This window comes from Dromaius novaehollandiae, chromosome 5 (assembly GCF_036370855.1).
Source record: "Dromaius novaehollandiae isolate bDroNov1 chromosome 5, bDroNov1.hap1, whole genome shotgun sequence".
NCBI classification, from domain to species: domain Eukaryota; kingdom Metazoa; phylum Chordata; class Aves; order Casuariiformes; family Dromaiidae; genus Dromaius; species Dromaius novaehollandiae.
The window spans coordinates 25821447-25848052 of NC_088102.1; the positions used below are offsets into that span (position 1 = coordinate 25821447).

Genomic DNA, 26606 nt, shown 5'->3' on the forward strand with positions numbered 1-26606 from the left:
ACCTAGTGAGCCTGCAACTGTGATACTGGGAAGTTTGGTGACGGCTGACTCTGTGCTGGGGTCTCTAGGGATGGGGAGCGACCAAGTGAGTACCAAAACATGGGTAGCAGGGAGATGCCAAGCCAAGTGGGTAGGAAGCAACCTGGAGGCAGGATTGATCTGTGCCCTTGCTCTGGTCTGGACACAACCAAATCCTCAGGATCCTCTGTGAAAACTTACCCAGAGGCGTGGGAAAGGGACAAAGTGCTGGATGTGGGAAGGAGTTGTGCCTGGTCCTAGGAACCAGACAGGCAGCTGCCCGCGCTCACCTGGTAGCTGGAAGGTTTCCGTGGCTGCAGCTTCTTCAGGCAGAGGCCAAAGAAGGAGAAGATGATGCAAGACAGAAGGACCACAAAAGTGAAGAGGGTAACAGGGCGGGTGGGACCTACAGCAAAGAGACAGCAGGGCAGCACGTGAGCCTCCAAGTGCTGCTTGGAACTTACTGCACGTCTGGCTGAGCCCCATGCTGGTGTCTGCTTTGGGTGTTGTGAGCTCTCACTCACCTCCCAAACACTAGCTGATACCTGCCCCTGCATCTGCTGGGCCTCCATCACTCCCACTCCTTCCCCCTTCCCTCCCCCTTTAGGCTGTGCCTAACTCAGGGGTGATGCTGGCTGCTTGTCCCATAGAGCTCGAGATCTGTAACACCCAGAAATGGTGGGGTGAGCCAGCCACAAACTCTCCCTACCGAGGCGCAGGACGGAGAAGAAGAGCAGCCAGAACATGCAGAGGATGGGGGCCACCACGACCTGGCTAATGGCAGCGACATGGAGGCGCTGGTTCAGCTTGGTGGGGATGTACACATAGTAGATGTTGTACCGGTCAACCATGTGCTTCAGCAGCATGTAGAGCAAACCTGGCAAGGAGGAACAGGAGACATTCAGACGGAGCATGGTGCAGAGAGCCAGGGTGCAGGGAGAGCGGAGCAGGTCTAAGAGACAGCATAGGAGGGCACCCTTGGACGTTGAGGAAGCTTGTGCTCCCCCACCACTCCTAGTGACTGAAGCAGGCTGTTCTCACAGACGTGTTCTCTCACACATGGGGGCAGTGGGGCTGGGAGCACGGGAGGCTGGTACTTACCAAAGGGGACAATGATGGGGCAAGTGATGCTGTAAGTCATGACAACTGAGAAGATGCAGCAGGTCCAGGCGTACTCCAGCCCAAACTGGAACTGGTAGGCTTGACTCTGAGGCACAACCAACAGCGCTGTTACTTTCCTGCTCCTACCTTACGTAATTGGAGCACCCAAGGTGCTGGAGATGGGCCCTTTGGTCCCTCCCCTAGGACACTGACAAGCTGGAGGGACAGCAGACCGAGAGACGGTGGGTTCTGCAGGGACCACACAGGAGCCAGCAGCTGGTCTTGGCCTCCTAGGACCCCTGGTGAGGAGCCTCTCCTTCACCAGCCCTGCAGAGCTCAGCCCCACCCCCCACCTCCTCACACAACGGGGCGCTTTTGCATCCCAGCCAGTCCCCAAACCCACGATTGCCTCTGCACACCTCACCCCACGGGGACAGGGCCAAGGTCTAGCAGCACTCTTTACGTGATGGCCTGTCCTCACATGCCTCCCCATAGGACCAGGAAAGCCTGAATTTCCAGCCAGCCTCTGGCAACTGAACATGTCTCTGGCATGCCACGGGGGCTGTGTGTGTGCAGACACAGCCAGAGCCACGTACCCGCTTGATGTGGAGCCGTTCGGGCTCAGACTTGGCGAAGCAGAGCCGGGTGGTGTAGACAAGGAGGCCAGGGATGCGCAACAGCTCCATGGCCGTCCCAATCAGGCTGGAGGTGACGACGTAGTTGACAAAGAAAGCGCCATTATCAGGGAGGAAAACGCACCTGCTCCCAGAGACAATGAGGGAAGAGAGTGAGGCCACGCAGGCAGCCGGGAGAGCCACTGGGGCAGGAGGCGGTTGGGGATAGGGTCAGGCTCTCCCCACTTGCCCAGAGCGCTGTGTGGACCAGCGCAAGTCAGGGAGCTCCCCAGCACTCACTGGAACTTGATATCGGCCTCATCCAGAAAGTGCATGTCAAAGAGCCATCGGAAGAAAAGATCCAAACTAAAGGGAGGAGAAGAGGAGCAGCTTAGAAAGAAAGCACAGAGAAATATGAGGGGAACATCCAGCAAGCGTGTGCTTTCCACGTGCACAGAGCCAGTTTGCTCAAAGGCAGCTCAAATGCTGTTATTTCAGGAACCATCAACAGGCAGGTTTCACAGGCCGGCAGGGCCTGGCACAGCTGTGGCTATGCAAAGGCTCTAGCAGAGTGTTGTCCCATGCCCACCCGCATGGCCCCTGTGGTACAGAGAGGCTCTGCCACTGACACCCTGGCTCACATGGGGCTGTTAGAGATAAATAAACAACAGCACATTGCCCTGGAGCTAGCCATGGCAGTCTGGCAGGCTCCACAGCTGTCCCACTCTCTGCAGTGGACTTTTCTGTCTGTGATGGTGCTGGGAGTGGCTGGGCACTGCTGAAGAGCAAGCATGATCCTCCCCAGACACTGCTGCTTTTTAACAGCAGCTGAAGCGATTCCTACCCCTTAACCTTTTTAGGCTCATTTGCAGGGAGGGAAGGAGTCTGTGAGTGATCCCTTGCCTGCAGGTGAGCAAAGAAAGCAGCATGGCAGGTTGGCCAGTACCTAGTCAGCCCCAGTGAAGGCAGGATGATGACCATGAACACCAGGAAAAAGAAACACTTGTGCATTGTGAGTTGATTTTCACTTGACCTGGAGAGAGGAGAAAAAAGAGAAGAATTTTGCACTTTCCAGAGGCAGATCAGGAGATCAGGGTGAGAGAAGGTTGAGCTGGGGTCTAGCTCTTTACCAAGGCACTGCTACCAGCCAGAGGAAGCAATATACATTTGAGCTGTACAATGGGGCCTTGGAAAACCTTTCCCCAGGCTGTGGAGAAATCACCATTAGGAAATATACTGTCAGGAAAGCTCTTGCTCTCTTAGCCTCTCACAGCCTTCATCCCTGCCTCCTCCTAATACAGTATCTGCTGGTCATGCACCTTGTGCATGGGCTGGCCCAGCAAGAGAGAGCTGGATCTCTACCCTAGATGCAGGAGCCAGAGACACTTTTCCTGCCCTTGGGAGGAAGAAGGAAGGATGGGCGCAGGCAAGAGGGCCAGGCTCCTGCAAGGAGGGGACTCAGTAGACCACATGCAGGGGCTGGGACTGACAGAGAGTCAAGACAGAGGGAGCAAATTGTAGAAGCTGAGCAGTAGCAGCACTTTCTCTGTTAGGAGGCTTTGAGCATCTTCAATCTGCACCTTCACCTTGGAGGTCTGCAAGCACAGCTGGGCTGTGCCTCCCAAATCAGAGCCATGGCCCTGCCATTGCAAGTCCCTCATTCACCATCCATTTTGCTAACGTCTTCAGACCCTCATAAAACCAGCTCTGTTTGCACTTCTTGGCATCCTGAATGTGTTCAGGGCCATGGCAAGGAAATGGCTCCTTTGGGCATGAGCTGGGGCCCTTTCTTGGACAACAGGCATGGTGGTGTGGGGATCTGCCACTCTTTGAACCTACTGCCCGTCTCCCTGCAGGTTGGGTCCAATGAGTCCTACTGAGGTTCCTCCCATCTAACGCAGCCCTGAGTAACCTTGGGGGGTGCATTGCAGCTGGGCCCTGTTACCTCGTCCAGTGTGACTCGAAGAATGCAGAGTAGTAGACAATGAAGGGTAGGAAGACGGAGAAGGCCCAGAGCAGCAGCGTAGGGAAGAACTGGGTGATGATGGGATTCTGCAAGAGAAGAGATGTCAGACACCTGTTTAGGAGCCTGCTGGCTTCAGGGAGGAATGAGCTGTGCCTGCCCATACCAACACTGCTCAGCCATGATGGAGACAGCTCCTCAGGCCTCCTGGCACACGTGCACCTGAGGATGGTGTGTGCAATTGGGCTGGCTGGTGCATCCCCTCTGGGAGCACTGTAGGACTATTTGTTCCAGAAGGGAAGAGCGTGAGGACAGCAAAAGGCACAATGGACATGCGCAAAGACCCAACACTCTCACACCAGCTAGCAGGTCAGTGAGCAGGAGGGTGATGCATTGCTGGCAGCTTCTAACACCCTGGAGTTGTTCCCACCCCTTTCCTCCTGCACAGACACCAAGCTGTCCTTCCGTGTGAACACAGCAAGCCTGAGGCACAGACACCCAGACTCAGGTATGCATGGAGGCCCCAGGACTGCCATCAAAAACACATATGAGAAGAGGGAGATGGCAAACAGTGGCACAAGCTCTCCTTGCCTCTCATCAACAATTGTCCCAGTGATGGCTCATGTCCTCGGGCCAGCACAAAGCCAGGACCCTCTCCCAACATAGACAAGCCTGTGGGACTCTTTGAGGAGGCTGGCACTGGGCCCTATCAACTACCTTGAGGCTCTCCACAGGCCGTGTGACATTGAACATGTCCATGGTGTTGACGATGATGGCCGGTGTGGTAAGGAAGAAGAGGAGAATGAAGAGGCAGATATTAAGGAGGATAAATCGCACCCACCACGATGTGCCACGGACCGATAAATTCTCCCTATGAGAGAAAAGTACGTCTTGGACATGGGGCAGAGGACAAGCCATGCATCCTTGGGCCTCCGAGTGTGCCCTCCAAAATGTGCTACCACACTGCTTCCCAGTCCCTGCTGTACGCACTGACCTTCTTGGCAGTCCTTGCTCTGAGCCCACCCTCTCCCTGCTCCTCTCCCTGCTCCCAGAACCACTGCATAGCTGCTGGCAGAGCCCCCGGGACTTGAGTATCACAGCAGGAGCAGCTCCGTGCCACCAGAGAGACTCTGGAGGCAGGCCAGAGAAATCAGAGACTGGCAATCACCCTCAAGCCTTGCCGGGCCAAGTCCTGTCACCCTTATGATGATCACCCCAGTCACCACTAGTGATTTCTGCTAAGGCCACAGAGAGGGATCTTCAGCCCCTGCACACCCTGGGAAGATGCCCTGTACCTACGGCCACAGATTCCCCCTTTGCGTGGCTGTTCTCCCTCCTGCCCCGGCCCGCAACAGAATTTACCAGATTATATCACTGGGCGCAGGAGCATAGCAAACACCCCAGTGGTGTGACTTGACCACTGTAGTCACAGAGGATTGCTGGGGGTGCTTACGACAGCTGATGTGACTGTAGTCCTTCAAAATCCTGCAGAAGAAGAAAGCCAAGGGGACAGGTCTGAGCCAAGGGGACAGGTCTGCCCCTGCTTCCCTCGCCCACTTCTTGTAACACATTTCCCACAATCCCAGGCTGTGGTCTTCTTGCAGAGCAATCCTGTTTTCAGCCGGGAGACACAGCTGGGACAAATCTATCATTGGCTTTGGCTGGAAGAGCTAGGGCGGTGCCCTGAGATCCCCTTGCTGTCCCCAGAGGCAGTGGCCCCAACCCCACCTCACTCCCAGCCTGGCAGCAGTGCGGTGTATATGCTTGGACCACAGGGTCACAGCCTCCCCCTCAGAGACAAACACTCACACAGCCGTCATCCTCTCATCCTGGAAGGTGACGAAGGCCATGTCGAGCCGCTTGAGCGTGATGCGATTGCGCTCGGCATTGAACTCGTCCGTGAGTTTCTCCTCCAGCTCCCCATAGTACTGCTCGGCATCCACCTGTGGGCAAGGTGGCTTTGCAGGGTTCTCCTTGCTGAGGGCAAGGGAGAGAGCAGACGGGGGGCAGGCTCACAAGCACCTGTCCAGGACCAGGGCCCTCTGAGCATGCAGGAGGGAGAGGAGCATCTGCCACGCTGGAGAAGGATTGTAATCTCAGATTCAAGAGCTGCCAAATCCCATTTCAGGGAGTGCATCAGCCATCGTGGGCAATGCGTGCAAGTCACTGCGCATCACACCAGCCTCTCTAGCAGACACTGCTTGCAAAAGAGTGGCAGAAGCTGTGCTGTGGAGGCAGCAGTCTGGACTGCAATGGGAAGCTGACTGCCTTTCAGTACCTCGGTGCCTGTCAAGGCCTCAAAGGACAGTGCTGGGGAGAAGATACTCCTGGGTGTCCTGATGCCCGCAAGGGGCTCTGGGGGCTCCTCAACCTTGATGTTTATGGCAAGAGGGAGATTTCTAAGCAGCCCATCAGAAATTGGTGTGGCGGGTGAAAGGAAGGCTCTCGGAGAGGCTTTCCTGCCACGAGGCAGCCCCGGCCTCTCTGCTGGGGGACATACTGTCTCCAGCCCTGCCTGCTCCCCTCCTACCTCCTCAAAGCCACAGATGCGACAGCAGAAGATGCGGGCACAAGGGTGGGCTTTGATCATGATCTTCCCCTCTTTCTGTGCCTTGGTGGTGAAGTAAAGTCGCCCCTTCATTGCCTTGCGCCTGCCAGGAACAGAGCCAGAGATGATGGTTTTTCGGGGAGTTCCTTTCCATCCCCCTCAAGGAAGAGAGACAAGCTCTCTGAAGTTGTTGGGCAGGAGCCATTTCAGACTTCCACAGCCATGTTGCCAGCTTGGGACCATTGTGGTCTGAGCCAGCTGTCCCCCCTTGCCAGGCAGGCTCCATCTGGCACAGGGGCGCTGCTTTGCTGAATCCTGCAGTTCACCTGAGCATAGCCAGCAAAGGTGTGGGAAACCTGCCCACCAGGTGCAAACACCAAGGCTTAGCAGGGCATGCACATCTGGGCCATACCAGTGCACAGAAGGGCAGAGCTGTGGGCCAGGGGCCCCAGCACACACTCACCTCTCCGCATCCAGCTTCATCAGCTTGCGCACATCGAAGCAGAACTGGACGTTGGTGACGGTGCAACTGGGGTAGGCCTCGCTGTGGGCATGGAGACACAGTGACACTGGGAGCTGGGGGGACAGGGACAGCCTCCCCTCCCCAGAGCAGGGGAGCTCACTGCCAGCTCCCTAGCTCTCTCCCTACAGGGCGAGCCAGACCGGCAAGGTCCACCAACCCTGGTAAGACCCCTGACCAGGCTGCATGAGAAGAGGCCAGCTGCCTTCTCTGCACCAGCGTGGAGCCGTCCTGCCTGCAAGGGCTGTGGCACGTTGCCTGCCTTCAGCACATGGTGTGCATCAGCTGCGCTATTGAGGTGAGAGTGTCATATGGTGCTACTCACTGGAAATGCTTGATGATCAGGGAAGGATCTGTTATCTCCTTGGGAATCCGGGTGACCATCAGTGTCCGGGCAACCTGGGGGAGGAGAAGGGGAGAGGTGACAGATGGGGGTAGAAGGTCTGCGGGACATCTCACTGCCGTCCTGCTTGCCTGCATGTTGTGGCCAGGGTCACTGCTTCCACCATATGGATGAGGAAGGAATGTGCACAAAGGGAAGGGATGAGACTCAGCACAATCCTGCTCTCACATGGTGATGGAGATAGGAGAATGATCCCTCATCCCCGCACCTACCAGGAGTGCTGGCTGCCAGCCATGGAGTCTGAGTCAATGCAGACCTCCTCAAAGCCTGCTCCCAGACTCCAGAAGCACAGCTGGACATTACAACCTCACAGAGAGCTGGACACAGCAAAGTTTTAATCTCAGCAACAAGTCAGCAATAAGAGACAGTTTTGCCTCTGGGCTACCAGGCTTCTTCCAGAAGCTTGAGGAAATCCACCTTATCTTTCCCTGCCTGCCCAGTGCCAGACTGTAAAGCTCTCTTTATACAATGGAATCATCCTTTCTGTAAACCACACACAGTTGTCCATTTGTGCCGAGAAAGGCAAAGATGATGGTTGGCAGAGTGGGGAAGTTGCTCACCTTCTCGTTCTCCCTGTATTCAAGATGGACAGAGTGATGAGCCATGCAGAGGATGGTGAGGATGAAATAGATGAGGGCGAAGATACTGTGCAGCCACAGGAGACGGTCCCTAGAGGAGACAAAGGCTGGATCAGCTACCCATGCAGTGGCCATGTGTCACGCAGACCAGCTCAGTGCTCAGCACCATACACATCGCTGCCCGGCCCTCCCAGTCCTTACAAGGACTGCAAGACCCATTCCTCAGGGAACAGAAAGGGCTGCTTCCAGGGTGTTAGCTGAAATATTGTAGAAATGAGGCTGCCCAGGCTACTCCTGATACAACCTTTGCTGGTAGCAGGGGTGTAGCAAGCAGTGCAAGCGTGCTGGTTGTCACGACTGTGCTTGCGTGCAGTGCAAACAGACACATGGACAATTGCCAGTAGCGTGCTGCTCACATGGACCAGTCCCTGGCACGGTCAAGGGGCTATGCCTTGGCGCTCCCAGCAGTGCTAAACACAGCAGCAGCACACACAGTCCCCCAAGACATGCAAGCCACGTACTGTGTTGGGATGTTGGCGATGGTTGTCCGCCCAAAGTGGGTGGGATTGTTTCCTGCAAGAGAAGAGGAGAAGCAAGGAGGTTACAGGAATCCCATGTAGTGTGTGCTCCCAGGGTAACTGCTGTGGTGGCCCATCTTTGCTCCCTCGTCTCCACTCATCTCCCAGCTCTCTGCCAAGCCCCTGCCACCCCTGAAGTTCCTCAGCATCTTTCATTTCTTCTCTCCCACAACTGAGCCCAATCTCTGTCTATGGGGCCAGCTCCTGGCATAGTCCCGCTATGCAGGATCAGCCCTCCAGATAGCTTAATTCTGCTCAAGTGTTGGCTCATGACAGTGTGGTCCTGCCCTCCGTCCCTGCAGCACAGTGCATGCTGCTCACCCTATGGCTGGGGTCGCTTGTGCCACACTCATGAATCACCCCCAAACTGGGGGAAGCACCTACCCAGGAGGTCCCCCGAGAAGTTGACAGGCAGGATGACAGCCACAGAGAGCACACAGACCAGCATGAGCAGGACCAGGAGATGCCGCTGGAAGGAGAGGTATGTGGTGGCATCGATCCCACATTTACTCTGAATCTCCTCATCCCTGAGGAAGAGAGGTGGTGCAGGTTAGTGCTAGTGATGCTGCCTCCCCTCCTCTGCCAGCACCCCCACCCCCTCCCCACTCCAGGGACACTGGCTGCTCCAGCTTCACAAAACCCACAGGAAACTCATGGTGTCCTGCCTGTGGCACAGGGGATTCAGGCACAGAAGAAATAGGGGAAGCAAAGAGCCTTCAGGCTGCCAGCCCATCATGGGACTTGCTCCTACTAGAAGAGCTTAAAGCCCTTTCTTCTGGGACACGAGCCTGGGCACAGCAGAGCCACGGAGGGTATGCAGAGAGAAGTCTTCTACTCCTTCTCGCTGGCGGGGTGTTTTAGCAGGGCTCCCTCCACTCTCCTCCACCTCTGGTCCCCGTGGGAGCTCACTTGGCGGTGCTGACTGTTGGGTGGCTCCAGAGCTAGTGACCACCTGAGGGCACCAGCTCCCTGGAGCTGGGCAGTGGCAGGGGGCTGCCAGCGAAGGCAACGCCAGAGGCATGCACTTACTTCATTTGGTAGATAGAAATGAGCCATGAGCAGAATCCCTGGAAAGGAAGAGAGTCAGGATGAGCTGGGGGCGACCACCCCAACCTCCCCACGTGGCACTGGGCTTGGGGCATGGCTCATGTGAGACGCTGCAGAGGTGATGCAGGCCCCCAGGGGCTGAGCCATGCTCTGCTCTTGGCCAAGCAAGCAGAGAGAGAGCACAGGGCTGTCTGCAGGTACACCTAGCCCAGGGCCTCAGCTGCAATAGTGGCCAAAAGCAGATGCTAGAAAAGAGCAGGAAACACAGTGATATTTCTGTCAAAGAGTCTCCTGGTTTCCATAAATCCTCCGTACCTTTGCTCATAGTGCCAAACATGCAACATGTTTTTTTGACCATGGCTGACCACTGAACCAGCACTGCCATAGAACAATACAGGACAACGCCAAGATCTTGTTCTCTACTAGTAACAGCTCGGAACCTGTCACTGCATGTAATATTTCGGATTTTTCTCCCATATACATTATTTCACATTTACCTACACTAAATCTCATTTGAGTTCAAGGTCCTTCTGCAGTCCTACCCATCACAGCTGTATATCAGTACACTCTGTCCACCACTCTGCCCCCTTTCCAGCCAGTTTATGCAGACTCTGAAAAGGAAGGCCCCAGGCAGATCCCTGGGAGATTGCCTTTACCCATTTCCCATGTGAAAGCCAATGGCTTATTCCTCCTCTCCATTCCCTGGCTTTATCCATGCCATGACCTCTCCTACCCCACAGCTGAGCTTTGAACAACTGCAGTGGGAGGATTTGGAAACCCAAGCAGACTCCACCAAATCTCCCCCTGTCCCATGTGCCTGGCTGGCTCCAAGGACTCCCTGTAGCTCAGAGGCCCGACTGCCTGTCAAGAAGCCAGGCTGACTCTCCTCATATGTCACACTCAGTAGTTCCCTGCAAAACAGTTTCTAAGAATTTGTCCATACGGATGCCAAGCTCACTAGTCTGTAATTTCCTGAATTTTACCAGAAACCTTCTTGAAAAAACCAGCACTGCATTAGCCAATTTCCAGCTCTCTAGAACTTCCAGTTTCAAGAGAGAGATTATGCAGTTAATAATTCAGCTATTCACCTCAGAGGTCAGTAAGAACCCTTGGGTGAATACTGCTCTTGGGAATTTGTAACAATAATAATAATTCAGTAGATTGTTTTTTCTACAACCTTATCCTCCAACCCCACTTTCAGACAGATCCTCCAGTACATCCGCACAAACAGAGAAGGGTTCCCATGTGGGAATTTCTTCAATCCCTTCTACACTGAATACAGACACAAACTTAGTTTAGATTTCCTGCTATAGTCTTACCTTCTCAAGCAACCATTTTCTATCTTGAACATGTATTGATCCTACCAACTCCCTTGCAGGTTTTCTGTTTCTGATGTGTTTGAAGAAAAAAATAGTATTTGTTTTTATATCTTCTACAAATTTCTCCTCAAAATCCCTTCTTCCCCCTCCTGTCTTACTGTATTTTACATCTAACCTGGCAGAGTTTAGATTTTCCTCATTTTGAAACAGCTTAACTTTTTAAAGACTGTCTTCTTATATCTAGTAATCTCTCTTAACCTGCTGTTTAAGCCATGCTGGCTTTCCTTTTGGTCTTTCTCAATTACTTTTGATGAGTAGTATACACTTGCCCAGAGCATCCAGTACAGCATCTTTAAATAGTCCTCCTGCCAGCTGCAAAATTTTTACTTCTTTAGCTTTTCTGCCTAGTTGTATTTTTTTAATATACTTTTTTTTATACAGCATTGACTGACTTTTCAGCTTTTATTGCCAGAAAAGGAAGAGAAACAGACAGTGAAACATGTCAGTCTGTGTTTGTTGCTAGCGAAGCCTGTTTTGTGTCTGATGCCACATAGGAAAAAAAAGACAACTTCAAAAGCATGCACTTGCAGCCCACCAATACCCCAGAGGTGGGCATGCGGGCCAAGGGAGCTAGCAGTGCTCCCAGGGGCTGGCAAGGGAGGCAAGGAGGGAAAACTACAGGCCAAGGGACTCGCCTGGCCTTGCCGCTCCTCCTCTGGAGAAGAGCTTGACTGCTTCGTGTCCCCTATGCCACGGGGGGAGCAGGGTGCCTTTCAGGAGCCATAGAGAGAAACTCCCTTTCCCCAAGGGCAGGGCTGTGGGGCAGCTCTCTTAAAGCAAGTACAAGTGGCCTGTGCCCTGCAACAAGGCTATGCGATCCTGGGGAGGACCGTCCCACCAGGGGAAGAAACGTCCCTGCAGGAGCACAGAGCGAGGGTCCTGGCGGGCGCACGAAGGCAGCGTGCTCCAACTGGGTCCCTGCAGCCAGCACCAACAGCAGCGCAGCTAGGGATGGAGACCCCGGCGGGGTGCGTCCCCTCCGAGCCACCCCTCATGGTAAGTGCCCGGAGAACCAAGAAAACCAGGTCAAGGAAACCCTTCAGCTTTTCCTGGCACACAAAAAGCAGCTCCCAGGCCTGCTGTTAATGGGTGTTAAACAGGAAACACTACATTTGAGAGTTTAACCTCTCGCTGTTAACTTCTGACCTGAGGTTCCTCTGAACAACAGTGTCCCCTTGGACAGGATAGAGCTGGCTGCCTCACCACATCCTGCGGGTACTCACCACGTCTTTGTTGTCCACGTCCAGGGGGCTGGTCTCGGACGGGGACTTCTCTTTCTCACTCTGCTCGCCATAGAAAAGCGACGTCAAACTTTGAAGGGAGAGGGAGAAAGGAAGGGGTGAGGCATGAGAGAAGAAATGGAAAGGAGAGAAAGAGCACCCTTGGAAAAGTGACTTGCACCCTGCCCTCCTTGAGCTTTTCCTGGGAAATCAGCCAGGCTGATACAGGGTTCGTGCACACCAGGCTCAGTGGGTGGAAGACACGTTTGGGTTTGAAATTATCAGGTTGGACGAGTGAATACACAGGCTGCTCAGAAGGGAGCCCTTGGGAGGCAGGACTGTTTGGAGCATACAAGAGCAGTACTCTGAGCCCCCCAGGCCCTCTGGGAAATGCCTGCCCTTCCCCACACATGTCCTGCGTTGGAGCCTGGATGTGCACAGTGCCTGGAGGGAGGCCACCCCAGGCTGCCATACAGCCGGGGCCCACAGTGCGGCTGCTTGTGGAGAATTGCCTTAGTTCGAGGACAAGGGCCTGGTGAACTGGATTTTTATATTCCACTGGTTTCAGCCCTCTTAAATGACATTACAATAAATGACTCTTAACCAGATCTTGCATTTTAAATCTTCACTGCCCCTTTGATCTTTCCAGTGAAAGAAAACATTGCCCATCCATTTCCAGGCTTAGATCCAGAGCCCAAGTCCAGGAGAATCCAGAGAGGAGAAAAGATGGGAAATAGGCTTTTAGAAAGTTTGTTCTTGTGGGCAGCCCAGGCCTTGCAGAGACCCCTCCTGCATGTACCAGCCTGTAGAAAGAAAGATGCGTCGTGGCTGGCCTGGGGCAAGCAGCACTCTGGGTGCAAGCAGCTGCTGGCAGCTGTGGGCAGTGCAACCTGTCAGGAAATCTGGCCCAGCTCTGGCCAAGGCTCTGCTTTAACTGTGACAGTGACATTTTTTGTGGCAGTCTGTGCTTAGCCCTGCAGAGAGGGTAGGAAAGGGAAGGCGGGCCCCTAGCCTGCCTTGGTGACGTGAACAAAAGTGTTACTGCTGTCTATCTCCCCCCATCTCCCTCTCTGGCCAGCCTTGTTCAGTCCTCAGAGCGCAGCAAGGAGTGAAAGGTGGCTCAGTCCTCACCAGAAAGCAGCTCTTGGGCCTCCTTCTTTCCCAGGATGGTGTACTCCCTGTTATCAAGAGCACCATCACCAGATGCCCAGTGCTGTTACTCATAGGAGCTCCACGTGCTTGGAGAGATTCAGCTGTTTTTGGTGTGGAGAGGAAAAGGCGACTATCAGAAGTGCTGCCACCCCGGCAGACCACCACTCAGTCCTTGCCGAGGGACACGTTGTTTAACCTGTTTGGGTAATGGTCTCTACTGCCTTTTCATTTCCCATAACATGCTGCCCCCAAGCAAAGCCTCAGCTCTGAACCTGCAAGAAGGAATCAAAGCTTGCCGGGGCTTTCCCTCTCCCTGCAGTGGACCATGCTCGTCTGTTCCCAGCCAGGAGAGCTGGCCCCAATGGTGCAAGGACAGCCAGGCTATTCCCAGAGGAAAGGAGGACCAGAAGCACCTGCTCAGCTCCTATGTGGGTCATGCTGCAGTCCCAGCCCCTCTGCTGCCTCCTCTCAGCCAAGAGGCTGGAGCTGAGGGCTGTGGGGCTGGCCTGCTCCTGAGGTGGGAGACACCTGCCTGGCTGGGGCCTGTCACTCACAAGTGGCCTTATGACCTTCTCACCTATCATTGTCCATCAGCAGCGCCAGGCGCCCATAGTCCCAAGCTGCTTTCCGAAGGCAGGAGAAGACCAGAAGGAGAAGCTGCAACAAGAGGGAAGAGGAAAGGTGAAGGGTCTTGCTGCGGGGTCTCGTATCCCTCTTTTTTGTTTTCCTGCTGATGGGCCCAAGTGCACGCAAAATTTGCCTCTCAAGCCAACCTCCTCCTGCTCCACGATCTCACCACAGGTGCTGGAAGATGGAAACACAGACACTGACACAGCGCAGGTGACCCCACACATCTCAAATGCACCTGTACCATGACAGACCCCTGCAAGTGGGAGGCAGCTATCCCTGAGGTTACAGCAACCACCACTTCTGTGGCAGCCCAAGTGGTCACCTACCGCCTACCACAGTGTGGGCAAAGCTCTTGCTCCCCCCATGCTGTACGACTCACCCACACTGTCCCAAACAATGGCCACACTGACACACACACGGCACGAATGCTCACAGACATCCTCTCCTTGGGGACTCTACGTCCACACACAACCTTACTTACAGCCCCCAAACTAGGTCCACTCTTCCCCTCCTGGTCAAGCATTGCTGGTGGGATGAGTAGCAGACGCTCCCATGTGCACGGGTGGCTCAGCCCCTTTCCCACTGCACCATGTCACAGTGTCCTGAGCAGGCAACCTACAGCGTTGCTCCACTGCACCATCCCACAGCACTAGTGAGAGGGATTTACCAGACTCTGGCGTAATTGTAGCTACCAAATCCCACCATAGCAAGGGCTGTCCTACAGATTCAGAGGACAGGGCTAGAAGGCTACTCAGAGCACACAGAACTTGGTAGCAGGATATAAAGGGACCACAACACCTTTTGGCCCACCTTCTTCCTGTAGCACTCTCCAATTAACGCATGGAAGAGAAGTGCCAAGAGGGTTTCATTCAGGACACAGCCACTACTGGTTTCTCAGGGATGCCTCCTCTTAGAGTTTGGGATATGGGGAGTGAGCTTGCTGGCCAAGGAGGCCATTTCCAGCCCTGGTGCTTCATTTTCCCCTAGGAACTCCGTGGGCATGGGGGAGTGGTGCCCACAGACATGGTGCCCTTCCAGCCCCACTCACCAGCCAGAGGATGAAGTTGATGGCGAGCACAGTGGGCACGCCACCGAAAGGCAGGCCTTGCAGGACAGTGCTGCGGGAGCGGGCACTGAAGCATTGCTCCTCTGTGCTGTTTGCCAGGGTGTCCAGGAAGCTGAGCACATCCAGCGAGGTGGGGCCGGCACCATGCGGCACTGGCTCCACTGAGTACGCACTGTCCATCGGTGCTGCAATGGGGCCTCACCCTGCAACACAGAGACTGGGGTGAGGATGGGAGAGCTTTTGCTGGAAAAGGGGCTGTGGTTCCTCCAGGTCCCCCACAGAGGTCTGAGGAGCTCACTAAGGGTAAGGAGGGATGGAGCTGGCTTGTGGCCTTGGAGCAGAAACGCTAGAGCAATCAGAACAGAACTGACTGAGCACACCCCATACTCTCATGTTCTCCAGTTCCCCTTCTCCCAGGGAAGGGCTGTGGGACACAGAGCAGGAGGGTGTGCTGAAGAAATTTCACAGCTACCTCATTCGCTTTCCCCACTCCCTTAAACCCCACACTATTTGGTTGTTTCCATCATACCTGAGACAGGTCCCTCACCACCTCTCCCTCCCATTCCCGGAAGCTCGGTTGAATCACAGCCACCCTGGCATAGTCAGCAGACATGAGCAAGGAATATTTGCTTGAACTTCTGTTAATAAGAGCAACAATGACATTAGCAGGTGGGCTGCTGGGGCTGCACTTGCTTTGCTCCCTGCATCCAGAAAACTGCTGTTTGTGGGCCTTCCCCCAGCCCTCTCTCTTATCCTCTAGCACCACGGCTGGTGTGACTGGAGAGTCAGGGGACCTCCCTTCTATCTTCCTGACAGAACAGGACCGCTACTTCCAGGGCACGTTGAAGTCTTTAGAAAAATCAGCTTCTCAACATCCTAAATGTCAAGGTTTCCCCCACTTTGCCTGAGCGCTGACAGTGTGGGCTACAGTTCTCATTGAAAGGAAATGCTTTTCTGCTTTTCACTTTCTATAATTTCATCCCTTTCTCCATGGTGCCCTTGAATGCTTCCCTTTTTGCCCTGGGGTTTCTACCTTGCTGCTGTGACTCCCCTCAAGGTGGCAGCTTTCCACACTGACACAAAATAAGTATTTTCAATTCTCCCTCATGCACTAGACACCCCTGCTGTTTTGAGACCTTGTCTAAAGCCTCTTACACAAGTGCCATGCACCGCAGACATGCTATTGTGACCACAGCCTGTGCAAGAACCACATGAAACATCTGTGTCCATTAACAATGACTCCTGTGAGTGTTGTATTCCAGCCACTGGGCATTCATTCATCTCCCTCCTTTTTATCTATATTCCAGGCACAATCAGGACCCCACTGTGACCCCTGCAGTCACCCAGCAAAAGTTGATCCCTGTTGCAGGATGCTCATAGTCCACACAGACAGGACAGGCAAAGAGAAACAGGAGCCACAGCCTTATTCAGCAGGGAAGGAGGATGCAAAGACCTCAGTGGCCTGAACATGCCAAGCATACATGGTGTTTTTCCCCATCAAGACCAAACTGGATCAATTCTGCTTTAACACCAAAGGAAACCTGACTGAGGGGCCCTTGGGGAACACAGAAAGAATGCACACAAAACATCTCAGCTTAGAAAGGGGATCTTCTTCAGATCTACATGGATTTGCTTTTGTTGGAAAACATTTACTTCTGCTGTGTCAGTGTGACAGATGAGAGACTGCATTAGCACGTGGTTTTATGTGCACTATTATAGCCTCAGGCTCTCTCTCTTTGAATAGGCAGTCTCTTGCTTGAGGAGATTATCGTGCTGACCTAAAGTTCTTGAGAAGACCAGACATGCCCCTCCACTGTTGAGCAGAGCAGGTAGGAAGGAGGTGCTGGGGTAGAAGTGAGACACATTTCAGGCCTGAAACACTGACTGTCTCTGCCCTCCACATCCAGGGAAAGGAAAGATAGGGAGGGAAAAGACAGGGGAAGGAAAGAGGGAGGTTTTCAAACAGAAGGTTGACAAAAATGGGCTTTGATTGTCTGACAAACGCAGTCATGGGGACATCATGGATTCCCAAGGGTATCTTGACAGTTTAGGCTTGAAGAGCTAAAGAACTAGTCTTGGTGCCTGCTATTTCCAAATTAAAGAAAGTGACTTGCTGTTTCTTCTGAAGCCTAAATTCCATCCTAGACAAAATCTTCACTGGAAGCCACAGGGTTGGCAGGGGAGCTTGGACGAAGGCTATAGCTCAGCAAAGCCTGAGGCTCTCCCTACTCCAGGGTTAGGCTGATATCTGGTTACCTGCACAGGTGCCTCAAAGAGATGTCAGAAGCTGCTGAACTACAGGCATCAGGATCCCTAGGACACACAGACCCATAGCAGTCACTCTTTCTGTATATGTGGTACGTTGTCACCCAGGGCACTGGATTCAGCCTCTGCTACAAGATCTGCCCATGCTGCTCCCTGCAATATCTTCACTTCTCCTTGGAAGTTCTCCAGACATGTATACCTTGATCTGACCAGTCTATGGGGTCTGGAGACATCCTAGCCCAAGCTGGGAGAACTGCCAGGTCACTCTCTGGGATGGGCTGATACCTGCTCCTGGAGGGCATGTCAGTAGGGTCAAGGTTGCAGTACTATCCCTGGTGTCATGTGTGAAGTGAGGCATGGACTGGTAAAGCTTCCCTGTAGTGCCCACTAGTCACAGCTTGCATCCCAAACAATATAGGGAAATCCCAAGCTTTGAGGCCCAGTGTGGCCTGGACGAGATAACAACCTCTGAAAAGGGAACTCTAGCAAGGGGAGTCCTGTGGGAAATAAGTGGACCGCTGTGACAAGCTGCAGCCATCTCCCCCAGCCCAGCTGCCTCCCGCTCGCTGTGAAATCTCGAGGGCCTCTGGCCGGGGGCAGCCCTCTCGTATAGGGATGCTCTCAATCTGTTCTTCCTCGTGTGCACGTCTTTCTCCCTCCCATCCTCATGTAAACAGCAGAGCCATCACCATCTGGCATTTTCAGCTGCTAAATAATAAATCGCCTTTTTGTTAACAAGGAGTGTGTGTCTGTGACCAAGGGAGCTGTTGGACCTTTAGCAAATAAACAAGGGGACTCTTAGCAACCTCTAAGTCCCTTCTTTGCCACCACTCCATTGCCCAGGGTTAAGATCCTGAAACTTGTTTCTAGGCACAGTGTTCATGCTACTAGGAGGAGCAACACAGCATGGCAAGGAGCGAGCACCATGGGGATCAGTAAAGGCTGTTTTCTCCTGTCAAGTCCTTGTTGCTGCCCGCTTTCCCCAGTAGCAGATTGTGTTTTGCTCCCAGTGGACAAAAAGCAATGGGTTCCTCCTGCAGACACTGCTAGTCATCCCGCTCTCCTGTCCACATGCAAGCCTGTCCAATGTTTCCTCTCCAGTGCAAACCCTTTACCCACCCAGTCCAGCCAGCTCCTGGCTCTTCCCCACCACACCAAACATCACTTTTTCAATGACAGTCTCACTGCACAAAGAAATTTTAGGGGCAGAAGAGCCCTGAAGCCACAGGTCCATCTTCTTCCCCTCTCTCCCATGCAATTCCAACACCACTGCCCAAAGGAGCTGTTATGCAGTGCTCAGTCCCATAGCGCAGCCCCTGCAGCAATTCGCAGCTCCTCCGAAGCTGACCTCAAGCTCATTTTCCTGCCTTTGTCCAGGTCCCTTCACCTCCAGATACCCCGGGGTGATAGGATAGAATACCCATCTCCAGATATCCAAGCAGCACCTTTCTAGATCATTTGTTGCAGCTAATTTCACCTTTTATGGTGCTATTTCACCTTTTATGGTGCTGATCATATAGAAGCTTATGCAAATTACATAATTGCCGTGTTACCATTAAAATAACCACTGGGAACAACCAAATAAGTAAATCATGTAAATGTTCTAGGAACAGCTCATGCAGCAAAAATGGCAAAAAGAAATTTCTGCTCATGCACGCCAGTAACAGCTTGATCTCAGACCTGTAGGACATGTTCAATCTCCCTCCAACTGGAGGAGATATATTAAAGAATAGCACTTTGTAGTGATACATATAGTGAGAGAATCACATGGACACTGTAGGTCAGAGTCAAGGTTACTGTTAAAACCCTTAAGCTAAATTTTCACATCAAGCTTATGAGGTAATTCAGCATTTTGAAATACTCTGGTAACAGCACTCTGCAACCATATCTTAAAGGTCCAAGCAAGAAAAAGATAGAAACCCTAGACCAGTTTCTATTTTGTGTTACATCACTGATGGTGTCATTTTGGGTGAAACCCTTCCCCTCATTGTGCTTTTCCCTATCTTTAAGAAGTGGAAAGGGAATAATGATGTGAATAACAGAGCTGGGTGGGTGCATTCTCATCCAGAAGATGTTGCAAATACTTCCCATTAGTTGTATAGGAGATGGTACTGCCACCTGCCAATCAAAGATAGGAGTCTTTTTGTGCCAGATGCTGCCCTGAAGTAATAGCAGTGACAGTCAACTGAAGAAACACAGGAAGGGGCAGGATTACATCTAGGAAAATGAAACAATAATGTACCGGCAGAAATCACAACATATGGCCTACCCAGTCAAGGTCTGTCTTAGAGGAAAGATGCTAAATTAGGATCAGGAAATGTGCAGAGTAATAGAGAAAGGCTATCTTTGTTTCTCTTGTTTGCAACGGCTGTGAACGGACAGTGAATTTATGAGGTTTGCCATTCAAAGTGATTTGCTGGATAATTTCTATGAACCATTTCCAGTGTGACAGGTTTGTCTTCAATATTCAGTGCCCTGTTTGTTTTGTTTATATACCAGCATATGCTTCTCCTCTCTGGTTGGGTGGGCACTAATCCAGAGAATCAGATTTCCAATTAAAAATAAGACATTTCTTTTATGTGAATGCAATTTTTAAAAATTGTCTTTCCCTTAAGCACCCTGCCAGCAAACTCATTTGCTAAGATATTCACGGAAAGCTGGAGTAGCAAAACACCAAAACAAAGTCTTGGGAGTACTCAGATGACTAACCCAGGCTTTCTTGCATGCCTGTACTCACTCAGCCTTGGCCATCCCTCCCTGGCAGAATGAGGATTGCTCATTTCTGTTTGCAGATCAGACAGCTGAGACACGGGTCTATTGAAGGAGCTGCCCATGGTCACGAAAAGCCAGAAGAAAATTCAGGGTTAGAAAGTTGGTGTCGGATTCCCAATGTCTGTTAGAAACCAAGCCTCCCTGCTACCTGACAACCTTCTCCACCTTTCTTCCTTTTCAAGTGAGCTATGCCCAGGCTGCAGGAGAGCAAAGTGAGGACAGATGTAATGAGGAGATCAGGTTAATACCTTGATGTGCTGAGGCCTGTGATGAGGAGGCAACTCTCCAGCATCCGACCTTGGGTGACTGTGGTGACCAGTGGGGGAGGTTAGGAAATCCGAGCCACTGTCACTGACTCAGCACCACAGAGCACCACAGCCAGAAGGCAGTAATGACCTTGGCCTGGGAAAAGGCACATCAGTACCCTGCACTGAGCTCAGCGAAAGCGTGACAGAGGCAGTTTTGGCGCCAAAGGGCACAGTGACCTCTCTGACACGGTAGCTCCGTGCATGGGGATAACAGGCCTACCACAGGCTGCAGCCAGCTCCCACAGGGATAAGCACAGAGGGGCAGGAACACAAATATGGCCCTCCAAAACCCCATGCGTGTCCAAGGTCTTCCTCACGAGCTCTCCCTTTGCCCTTCCCTCTTAGAGTAACGGCCTCTAGGTCCAAAAGACATAGAGACTGTGTGGGGTAGGATGACCCTGTTGGTCCAACCCTGCCTGCAACATGTGTATGGGAGTGTGGGAGGGGGCAGACCCTGGATCTGCTCTGCTCCCTACATTTCCACCATACAGCCCAAATCATAGGACCTTTGCCCTGTGTGTTCCCCCATCCTTGGTTACCCTCCTCTCAGGCCATGCCTCTGCCTCCAGTGGGAGCAGAACCATCTGGTGCTTCCTTGGTCCTTTCTCCTGGTCTTAGTGGGAACTCGCTCTCCTCCTACCACCACCACACACAGTTTCCTACTCAAACTGGCTTTTCCCAAGAAGTAGTATACTGATGCAGATATCTCCAAGCCTCACACCACCCAGCCTCATGGCAGCCCCCTGCTCAGCACAAATCCATGCCAGGAGCATGGGGCTGACAGAAACCATCACTCCTATTTGCTGGGACCTACGATTTCTGCACAATCTTTTCTGGCAATCTTAAAAGCTGATCTCTGCCTGGAGGCTGTCAGGAACCATGCTTGAAAACTGATTTCTCTTGGGAGTACCTCTGAGCGTGCTGCTCTGCCCCGCTCCGCTCCTCCGCAGAGCTGTTCTGCAGGGTAGGCCTCCGGCTGTGGCTCGTCTCACTCTGCTGAGCCAAGGATGCTGCTGGCAGGCCACAGCTTGCCTCAGCATGCCACATCTCTTCCCTTCGGAAACCCACTGAGCACAGCTGCCATGGTGGCACAGGCTGGCACCAGCCCTTTGACAATGCTCCTCCCAAAGCAGGCTGCTACGCAGGTGCCCACTGCCTCTTTGCCACAAGTAACATCAATTTGGGTAGCATTAGCTGGCATGCTGCGAGCTGATCCTTCCCTCCAGCACCGGGAACATGGGCCAGAGAGCAGGCTGCACCAAGAGAGATCCCTGCAGGACAAACTTTTCCTAATTCCCAGCACTGCTCAGCGGGGAACCCACCAGGGACAGCTTCTACCCAGAAACATTTGGTTGACAAGCTTTAACTCACTGATGCAGAGAAGTTTCCTGTGTATCCTCCTGCACTGCCTTGTCAAGCCCTGTCACCAGGCTCCCACAGCCCACAGTTCCTATAGAAATCTGTTTAAGTGGGCAGCAGCTAGATATCCATTAGCCAGGGTCCCACCCTACCTCAGTTGTCCCTTGTGGAATCTCTTTGGGAACTGCTAAGAGATTATCCGTTCCTCTTCTCTCCTCTCCTCCCAACAGTTGCAGCGGCCTCCAGCCACATCAGGCCCCAAAGATGTTCAGGAAAACCACCTCAAAGTCAATGCCTCACCTTACTCAAATAAATCTATTTAATATTTCTCTTCCACATCCCCTCCCTGACCCTGGTACTTGATTGTGCCAACATGTGCAAGTCTTCCATCAGGCTGAGACCTCAGAAAAGAGGATATCAATACCTGCAGCCATATTCCAGCCATTATGCCTATGAGTCACTTGAGGACTTCCACGGACTCTTGGTGGGAGAAGAGGTCTCTCTTTTTATTGCTGCTACTTCACTGATCTAATGAGGCATGCAAGAGGAATGTATGACATGTCATGACCACCTTCTCCTCTAATAGCCTTTTCTGATGACTGAAACCTCACCAGACCAGCTTCTCTGAGCTAGATGGTTGCTCCTTTTGAGTGCAAGCAAAAGGAAATACTAGAGTTGCTGTCTAGCCAAGCAACTTCAACAGAGACCACTCTACAAGATCACACTTCTCCCTCTTCTCAGGGAAAAGGGGTAGCAAAGGGCTCCATGATCATTCTGGAGGACTAGAAGAAAGGAGTATTTCCTTTGCTGCTGAAGACCTGGCAAAACTCAGCAGCAATTTTACTGAGAACAAACTAAAAGTGTCTCTCTCACTTCTGTAATTCACTCAACTCAGGAAGCTCAGTGCTACAGAAGGATATGGGATTGCTTTGTTGCTTTTCTTTTTTTCCAGTGGGTTGGACAAGTCACCTGGAATGAGGTGACATAAATGCCGCTCTCCTCCAACAGCAGTAGTAGCTACAGTTGCACAGACAGCTCTCACCAAGGCTGAGACAGAGGGGCCCCTCCAGGGAAAGGAGCAGAGAGAAGGCAGTGAGCACAGGGCTGCCCAGACAGGCTGAGACTGCCCTGGGGGCACAGACACTTCAGATTTTGTTTCTGAAGCTGGCAAGGGAAGGACTGAAGTGCGCACAGTAAAAGGGCATAAGCCTCAGTTGTCTCATCATCACCGCCTCAGGGCTGGCACTTTAACCTGCCACAGCTTAAAACAGGAGATGAGACCTGCTTGTGTCATATCAGAAACTGAAACCAGCACGTATCAAAACCAGCCACTCTCCTCCCTGACACCCCATCTGATACAAACAAGCACTCAGAAATTCTCAAGGCCCCTGAGGAAATCCAGGTGCTCCTCATCTTGCAGAAGGCAGTGTCTTCCCACCAAGCCCATCGCCAAGGCATCCTGGCCAGCCCCCACAGCCCGCCCAGGAGGGACAGCCAGCTGACAGCTGTGCAGAGGTGCAGGACTGGGGCTGAGGCATCTCTTACCTTTCTCCTGACCGGGGAGCCCGGCACTGACAGCCTGAGCTGAAAGGCAGCCAGGACCCTTACAGCACACAACGCTGATAGTCCCAGGCCAAGCACAGACTCTGCTCCTAGCTCCTCATCTGGACCCCCTGGATGCAGCCTGACACAAGCCAGCAAGGAGGAGGCAGTCACAGTCTGAGCACCCAGAGCTCCCAGCCCCACACTCCCACCACAGGCACGCACCCCCTCTTTGCATAGGTGCACAAAGAGCCACATTTTTCTGTTCTGAAGCGGCAGGCCAGGACCTGGACTAGGGATCCTACTGTGGAGTTGACTTTAGCACAGGGGAAAAAGCCCACAATGGGCCATCCTACAATGACAAGCCACAGCAACAGCAAATGCCTCCTGCAATGGCCGTCTACCTCCCGAGTCTTGCTGGCTGCAGGGCTCTCCCCAGGAGAGGCCGCAGGAAGGGAAGGAGGAGAGGCTGCTGCTTGGCTGGGCAAAGGTGCGGGCCTGGAGAGCAAAGGATCTTGCTGGCTCCCTAGGTTCCCCAGCATGTCCCGATAAACTTCCTCCACACCCTGTCATCACTGCAGTCATTCATCAAATTCCTGTGGCTCAGGGCTCACTGGTCAGTCGCTCCTGCTGCAGGGATGGCTGCGAGCGGGGAGGAGAGGGTGCCCTGCCTGGCCCTGCTTCCTTGGGGGACACTAGGAGGAAGCGGCCAGGCCAGGAGTCCGCCAGGACTGGGCAGCATTACTGCCTGGGGCAGGGCTCTTTCCAACAGCTTTAGGCAAACTCATTCCCTGAAGATGCTAAGAGACTGGTACTGTCATACAATCCACTTGGGAAAGGCAGATCAGCCTGGAGCAACAGCTCCCAGGTCTTTGGTGGCTGTGACCCCATTGACCCACTGAGAGCTGAGCCAGACCAAAGGGGAGCTGACACACTGGATGTGCAGAGATTTGTAACAGAAATATTAACATTGGCACGAATGTGGTGTGCATGAATGGAAATGTGAGGAGAAGCACCATAAGGAAAGTACAATAAAGGGTTAAAAGCATGATCTGTATTAGAGACACCATTCCCGGGACATTGTCCCCAGCAGTAAAATTGAGGTACATGTTATTTATGCCAGGATTCAAAGCACTGCACTCTGCTAAGCTCATAGCACAGACAACTCATCAGCAGAAGACTGCATCCTACCACCAGCAGGACAGCAACCAGATTCACACAGCACATATACCAGTCCTATCCCTCTTAGCCCACCTCAAAACAGATATATCCAAACACGGAAAAACACACCATGGGCAACAACCTGGCCTATGGTGGCTGAAGTCGACAAGATTTGGAGGCAAGGGACACCCCGCAGCAGCTGATGACTCCAAAGGGGTACAAAAGACATGTTCAAAGACGAATTCAGTATCACCAATCAAGAGGCAAATCCCAGAGAGGTGACAAAGACTTGACAGTTGGCGTCCCTTGTCCTCTGTATCTCCCACAAGTGATCCTGGCTGGAGTGCGTGGGCACACACATCAAAGTGTGCATGAGGGTATGCTTGCAAGTGTGGGAGCCAACGGCATGTCTGAGAGAACAAGGGTCAGAGCGTGCATGGATAAATCAACCTGCTTAAAGATTTTGTAAATAAACATCACCTTCCCCTTCCATAAGATCTCATAGTGAGTTTTTCTACACTGATTTCCCTACAAGGGGCATGAATGTCTGCCAGGCTCACTGCTGGTGACAGCCAATTGCAGGCATGGGAGCTGTTGGCCCTCTGAGCCTGCACAGACCCTGCAGACGGAAATACCGCGTGTGAGCTCCCTCCCCTCAGTGGCGAGCCCTCCTCCGGCACCACCACTCCACATCCCTAGTTGCTAAGTCCTCCCGCCAGCTCTCCAGGGCCTTTCTGCCAAAAAAGGGGAAAGCAGAACTGAGGAGCCCCAGCGAGGAACCGACGTGGTCAGGAGGAGCCTGTTTCTGGGACAAACTGCATTCCCTCCCTGCCCTTGTCTCCTCACCCCCCTCTCCCAATGCACTCTGCCAACATGAATCATCTAAACTACCTGACCCATCAGGAGGGAGAGATTGCATCCCTGTTTTGGGGAGCCAAGCATTTTTTTTCTGCTCTCAGGAGTGGCAGGGTGCTGCCACATTTAGGAAAACCTGTGCAGGGTCACTCTGCCCCAGGAGAAGAGGCCTGAGACTCACTTTAAGCCAACACAGCACTTCAGGGCAAAATCCTCCCTTGCCACATCCCCCTAGCAGTGGCTGCTAAATGGCTCCCAGCTCCCTGCCCTTCCCTCCTCTTTCAGCATCACCATGCGGATCCAGATGTGACTGGTTTCGGCAGTAGGACAGACTAAGCTCCGTGTATGAGTTATCTTGATAGCAAGATCCGAGAGCTGTTCCCAGCACCTAGCCTTCTAGCAGGGGCCTCAGCATGACTACATTTGTGGGCTTCCTCTGCAATCTGGCAGCTGCCTGCACAAATCAATGTCTACTGGAGGAAAGCTGTGGACCAGGCAGGTCAGCACTCGCTCTGTGCAGCACTTCTCTGCATGAGAATACGGCCAAATCCTAGAGGTCCACAGGCAACCGAGAACACACACTGTTTATGATTGGATCTACAGGCAGAGAGGTCTGTTTGGGCCAGCACAGGGAAAATTCTGTGCACAGAGCAGCTATTCTCCAGCTCCTCCTCCATGCATATGTGAGCAAGCAGATGCTGGAGTGAGCACACAGCAATTAGGAAGGAATAACCATAGCTGAGCTTATTCGTTTTCATGCTAGCCCTTTTCCCCCACATTTGACTAAGCTGCCACTGCAGTCTGGCTTTAACCTGTGTTTGTTTTATATTTCAATATCCTGCTGTGCACACATTGTGCTTTCACAGTAATAATGCTTAGCCCCTTACACTGCACTTTGTATGTGCAAAGCACTGAGCAAACATTAGCTAATTAGGCTGCAAGCTCCCTATGGCAGGGGCCCGTCACTCATTCTGCATTGTTCACCCTTGTACTTTGATAATGCTTAAATCAACGCTGTTCATCGCAAAGGATTACCTGGGTCGGGCACAGCCCAGATACAACCACAGGGCAGGGAGACGCAGGCTGCAGAGCTGTAGGGATGCATTTGGGTCAGGGTCGGCAGCACAGACACCCAGGACCTAGGGCTGACTGAGGGGGATGGATGGCCCAGGTAGCTCACACGTGGCAAAGGGGCAGGGAGTTACCCCCGGGTCACTGAGGTTGCAGAGACTAGCTCAGGGACCTCGTGGGGTCAGGGTAACAGTGAGGGAAGAAAGACAGAGTGAAGTCTTCGATTTCTTACTCAAAGCGGTTTCTAAACTGCCTCCTCTCCCCTTTTAGCTATGCCACTGGGCAGGCTGCTCTGCTCTGTGCAGCAGTAAGCAAGAGAGTGGCATCCCCTTTGCTCCCCAATAAATACCACCTCCTCAGTCTCCCAAAAGCATAGGCATATGCCACAGATTGTCCAGGTCACCTGGGACCTCAAGAGCAGAACTAGGATCACAGCATCTTCTCCTCAGCCTAAAG

The 26606-nt window shown here is 52.8% G+C and overlaps 1 protein-coding gene across 3 annotated transcripts in view; it reads right to left on the reverse strand.

Moving 5' to 3' along the window:
• The window catches only part of TMEM63C (transmembrane protein 63C), a 43532-nt gene that overhangs the window by 4128 nt on the left and 12798 nt on the right, over nucleotides 1-26606 (reverse strand). For 2 of the 3 annotated variants that reach the window (XM_026120392.2, XM_026120393.2), the window contains exons 2-21: nucleotides 14800-15020; nucleotides 13699-13778; nucleotides 11973-12060; nucleotides 9353-9390; nucleotides 8708-8850; nucleotides 8267-8318; nucleotides 7728-7836; nucleotides 7090-7163; nucleotides 6708-6788; nucleotides 6227-6347; nucleotides 5506-5639; nucleotides 5059-5181; nucleotides 4414-4567; nucleotides 3679-3785; nucleotides 2680-2766; nucleotides 2034-2099; nucleotides 1716-1878; nucleotides 1120-1225; nucleotides 728-895; nucleotides 309-424 (exon numbers count right to left, since the gene is read on the reverse strand). In XM_026120392.2, coding sequence (XP_025976177.1) covers nucleotides 309-424; nucleotides 728-895; nucleotides 1120-1225; nucleotides 1716-1878; nucleotides 2034-2099; nucleotides 2680-2766; nucleotides 3679-3785; nucleotides 4414-4567; nucleotides 5059-5181; nucleotides 5506-5639; nucleotides 6227-6347; nucleotides 6708-6788; nucleotides 7090-7163; nucleotides 7728-7836; nucleotides 8267-8318; nucleotides 8708-8850; nucleotides 9353-9390; nucleotides 11973-12060; nucleotides 13699-13778; nucleotides 14800-14997 — 2208 coding nt within the window. In that variant the 5' untranslated portion in view covers nucleotides 14998-15020. The remainder of the gene's footprint in view (nucleotides 1-308; nucleotides 425-727; nucleotides 896-1119; nucleotides 1226-1715; nucleotides 1879-2033; nucleotides 2100-2679; nucleotides 2767-3678; nucleotides 3786-4413; nucleotides 4568-5058; nucleotides 5182-5505; nucleotides 5640-6226; nucleotides 6348-6707; nucleotides 6789-7089; nucleotides 7164-7727; nucleotides 7837-8266; nucleotides 8319-8707; nucleotides 8851-9352; nucleotides 9391-11972; nucleotides 12061-13698; nucleotides 13779-14799; nucleotides 15021-26606) is intronic. The other variant, XM_064512264.1, reaches the window with a different exon arrangement.